General features: G+C 40.1%; 1 protein-coding gene across 1 annotated transcript; it reads left to right on the forward strand.

Annotated features, from left to right (window-relative positions):
- The first annotated feature begins 800 nt into the window (after positions 1-800).
- On the forward strand, positions 801-1894 carry LOC122652500 (probable aquaporin PIP2-5). The gene is made up of 3 exons (XM_043846260.1): positions 801-1107; positions 1191-1486; positions 1573-1894. The coding sequence occupies exons 1-3, from the start codon at positions 801-803 to the stop codon at positions 1831-1833; spliced, it is 864 nt and encodes a 287-aa protein (XP_043702195.1). The 3' UTR covers positions 1834-1894.
- The last annotated feature ends 3017 nt before the right edge of the window (positions 1895-4911 follow it).

Below are 4911 nucleotides of genomic sequence, written 5' to 3' on the forward strand. Positions count from 1 at the left end.
TTGTTGCAATTTGGATCCTCTATGACCTGGCTGTCGAGCAGCCACGGTTGCGGCCTCACACAGATAGGGTGTGAACACCGAATTTAACTCGTCTTCGGAGAACCCAACATATCCTGTTAGACTATGCCGCACACATCCCTAGATATGCATCGAGATATTTATGGCACAACTCAACCGCTGGATGCTCTCTGTCAGCTTGGGCGTTGGGCTCCCTAGAGACATCCTGATCCATGGACACCCATCTGGCCAGGGTGCTTTGGCAGTTGGTCAGGCTGTCATTTAACACCTGCAGTGAGGTTGCATTAACGTCAAGTTAATTCCGTTACAGAGTTGACAAATTGATTCCGGCAAGTGTCCCTATGTTTTTGTCGATAGTACTAAGAAGGAAAAAAAACTTCTCTCTATCTAACGGTCATAAAATAAAAAATTTATTATAATCCTTAAATTATAAAGAAAAATCGAAATTACGGGATAACGAGGAGGGCCAGGAGGCTCTAGAGAGAGGTGGAGGCCGTGAAAGCGAATTAAAATCACCGAAATTGGTGGGGAGAGCGGTGGGGCCCAATTATTAATTGAAAAAATAATAATAAACACAATCTGTCTGTAAGCTGAATTTTCCATAAATAGGGGCCCCTCCCCCCTTCCCCCTTCACTATCCAATCAGTCGCATTAACCTCGTCTTCAACCAAACACAGAGAAGCAAAGCTTTGCCTTCTCCTTCCCCTGAAACCACTAACACTCCCGGCCCTCCAAGGTTTCTCTCTCTGTCCTATTATTTTGTGAAGGAAGGAAACTTAAATATGGCAAAGGAAATGGAGGTAGGGCCGCAAAGCGAGTTCGCAGCGAGGGACTACCACGACCCACCACCAGAACCCTTCTTCAACTGTGATGAACTCACCAAGTGGTCTTTCTACAGAGCCCTCATAGCTGAGTTCGTCGCATCCGTTCTTTTCCTTTATATCGGAACTTTAACCATAATCGGGTACAAGAACCAGTCTGATCCGACTAAAACCACTGATCGTTGCAATGGTGTTGGTTTACTCGGTATCGCTTGGGCTTTCGGTGGCATGATCTTCGTCCTCGTTTACTGCACCGCCGGTATCTCTGGTTCGTATTCTCTCTCAAGTTCTATCAAAGTCCCTAACAAGTGATATCAGAGTTATAAATTATTTTTATTTATGTGTGAACAGGTGGACATATAAACCCAGCAGTGACGTTCGGGCTATTCCTAGCAAGGAAGGTGTCGCTGATCAGAGCAGTGATGTACATGGTAGCACAGTGTCTTGGTTGCATCTGTGGTGTAGGGTTGGCAAAGGGATTCCAGAAGTCCTACTTCGACGGGTACGGTGCAGGTGCCAACTCAGTTGCATCAGGTTACACCAAGGGAACTGCTTTAGGGGCTGAGATCATCGGCACCTTCGTCCTTGTCTACACCGTCTTCTCCGCTACCGACCCAAAGAGGAGCGCCAGAGACTCTCATATCCCCGTAAGCAAAACACATAACCAAAAAATTTTCATTCTTCTTCTTCTTCGATGATGATGAATATAATTTTTTGGATTTTGTATTGAAAGGTGTTGGCGCCACTCCCCATTGGGTTCTCGGTGTTTTTGATTCACTTGGCCACCATCCCAATCGATGGCACAGGCATCAATCCAGCTAGAAGTTTCGGAGCTGCTGTAATCTACAACAATGATAAGGTGTGGGATGAACATTGGATCTTCTGGGTTGGACCTTTCATTGGGGCAGGCATCGCCGCCTTCTACCACCAATTCATTCTTAGAGCCGGAGCTGTTAAAGCTCTAGGTTCCTTCAGAAGCAACCCCCACAACTAAATTTTCCATCTTCTTCTTCAGTGAGACACTCTGGTGTTCGTGGTTGGTTCTTCGTCATGAGGTGTTTGATGTTGTGTCCAAGAGAGAATTGTTTGTAATAAAGGGTAGTGTCTGCAAGTCTTGAAGATTCATGGAAATTGTGGATAAAAGAAACAAACAAATATGTCTTTTTCCAAGTCAAGTCTTATTTGGTGGAGGTGGGAGAGTCTAGGGAGTGGGGGGGAGTGCTCTGTTTTCTATGTATCACTTTTGCTTTTCTGAATTTTTTTTCTTTCTATCATCACTGTATGTATCTTTAAACCTTAATTTTAGTTAAATGTGGTGTTCTTTTTCTTTCCCCCCCTTCTTCAAGTTCATTTGACTCAGTTGCAATTTTTCTCATTTAGGTTTTCCACATTATTAATTTTTTTTTTTGGGGGTAAAGACATTATTAATCTTTGACCTCTGAGCCAAAGTAGATTTGAGATTTGCCCAAAAGTCACAAATCGTTTATTGAATATAGTTAACGGAAGAAAAATGATTCATCCATATTAAATATCCAGTTGATTTTAATAGGTGCATTTATAGTAACCTCTTTTGATTGCCTATTTTTATGTAAGATATAAAAAAAAATTAATTTGTATCTATTTTTTCGAATACAAGTGAAATGATTAGATTTTATCCCGAAAAGGCTCTTGGGTTGCATCCTGTTCGCATTGCATGTGCAGCGTCAGACACAGCGAGGTGTGCAAAGATCACCTTACCTCTGCTCGGGCAGGACGTTTAGGCAAGGATAAGGCGGTCTTTGCACACCTCACTGTGTTTGACATTGCACGTGCAAAGCGGGCAAGGTGCTGCACCAAAGTCGAGTCTATTTTATCCTCTTTGATAGAAAAAAATTATATAATTACAACTTATTTTTCACCAAGTTTGATTACAACAAGATTTTCTCTGTTCGTTTGAAAAATAGTGTGTGTCTCGAGTAGGTGGGGGTTAGAAATCCCTATCACATGCATAATTAACCAACCACATGCCGGTGATTCAATTGCCTTTGAATGGGTTCCACCGAAAAGATTGAATTGATCTCAGAACTAATTTAATCAAGTCAAACAAAAAAATGGTCACCAAAGATTGATTTGTGGGTCAGGGATTCAACACCTTAGAAGATATTTCTTTGAAAATGTTCACTAGATATTATCGAAATCTACAAAATTTCAGTACAATAGAACTTATCAAAGTACTCAAAAAAAAAAAAAAAAAAAAAACAGAAAAAAGGGGTGGGGGTTGGGGAGGGAAATATCATACAAATGTACAAAAAAGTTGATTTGAGTCTCAGATATTAAAAGATCGGTGCAACACTTTTGAGGATGTCATTCATCGACCGTCCTCTAAATCAACAAAAGTGTGTACATGGTGCACGAGGCTCTTACCATTGCGAGGTTTGAGAAGAGTCATAGTGTATGCAGTTTTACCTCCACGTAGCTTATGGGTTGTTTTCCTACTTGAACTTGCAAACCACCAAGTTGCAATAGAGCAACCTTACCATTACGCCTATGCCACCTTTTAACCGTCCCCTGAATCAATGATTAAAAGAAATAATTCTTTTTTTTTTTTCATTCAAATTTAAGTTTGGGAAAACGGCTTTAATATTCACAATGATAGTTTCAATGATTAAAATGCATAAAGTTTGAAACTTAGGACATCATAAGTAGCAACCAAGGGAAATACGGACTGTACTATATGCAACACAAGGTGAATGAGAATGAACTCTCTTTCATTATTGTATATTTCTATCCATATTTTTCTGTCTTGCTTTCTTTGAACCATCAGCGTACCCTACATCTCTTCATATTGAGTTATTTATTTTTGGGGGGAGAATTTTTTGTTTGGGGGCGTAGCCCCAACATCAGTGCGGGAGCCAATGAAACTTGTGCAAAAGCATCAATAGAGGTGGGATTTCTACCTTTGATGAGGGTGGGGCAATCATTTCGTGGGGACTTGTTTCTGGACTCAGGGACCATGTTCCTGTGCATGTTCCTTTTTCCTTTTAATTTTTCAGAAGAAAAAAAATTAATAAAAAATTTAAGGAAAAAGATCTCTATTTGGTGGTATTTCCTACGCCTTTTCCCAGGGCACCATGAAATGATACTTCTGCCCCTGGAAAGATACCCAGACGTGTTCACCCATTGACCCAAACGCTTGAGTAGATTCCATGCCACCAAGTAGAGATCTCTTGCCCAAATTTTTAATGTGAGGAGGTGTAGGCTTCGTTGGTGGTTCATTTCAATTAATTTGTCATAAATTTTGAAGTCACTAGGCAACAAAAGTTGATTAAAAGTTTAGAGAAGGAAACTAAATCTTGAATAGACCCAGAAGAAGAAGACCCAAGGACAACCCTCAGCCTATCTGGCTTTTGTCTCTTATCTAAAAAATCACCAAACACATCCTTGGAGAAAGTAAAAATGCCTGAAACCACGGGCTTCAATTCCAACACGTACCATGCATGCTTATCCATGTCATCCTTGAAAATTAAGCTTTTTGCAACTACAGATTACTCTAATCGATGTTGAAGGCTTAATTAATATTAACAGGTTTAGTGATGATGAGTTTTTTTTGGAATTTTTTGGTTTTGATGTTCTGAAATTTGGAAATGAGTCGAGGAAATCTAACATTATTTATCTTTATTCACTATTTATTCTATTGGGTTAAGTCTCTTTAATTATGTTTAGAAATCCAAATAAACAAGATGAGGTTGCAAATGATGACCCTAAAAATATATTTACTTCTCTAATAGAAAATTTAAGCTGTGTTAGGTTTGGGGTGCTTAGGATTCCTTCTCTTGAAGTATGTAGCATCTTTTTGCCCCAAGGGAGAGCAAGGGCTTCTCTATTTGTTAAGTATATGTGTGTATGTGTGTGTGTGTGCGTGTTGCCCCAAGGGAGAACTAAGGCTTCTCTATTTGTTGAGAGAGAGAGAGGGTTCTCTCTCCTCTTGCCCCTATTGACGAACCGTTGAAGCATATCCTGATTGGTGTGCTCTATACCGCTAGCTCGGAGAATCTTTTGTAATAAATAGATACCGCTAATATACTATATATTC

Source organism: Telopea speciosissima, chromosome 2 (assembly GCF_018873765.1).
Source record: "Telopea speciosissima isolate NSW1024214 ecotype Mountain lineage chromosome 2, Tspe_v1, whole genome shotgun sequence".
In the NCBI taxonomy this organism is placed as follows: Eukaryota; Viridiplantae; Streptophyta; class Magnoliopsida; order Proteales; family Proteaceae; genus Telopea; species Telopea speciosissima.

Excerpts from the sequence above, each read along its gene's own strand:
- LOC122652500 (XM_043846260.1), top strand. The coding sequence starts at position 801 with ATGGCAAAGGAAATGGAGGTAGGGCCGCAAAGCGAGTTCGCAGCGAGG. Across the intron at positions 1,108-1,190 it reads CTGCACCGCCGGTATCTCTG|GTGGACATATAAACCCAGCA; the intron begins GTTCGTATTCTC and ends ATGTGTGAACAG. Across the intron at positions 1,487-1,572 it reads CCAGAGACTCTCATATCCCC|GTGTTGGCGCCACTCCCCAT; the intron begins GTAAGCAAAACA and ends TTGTATTGAAAG.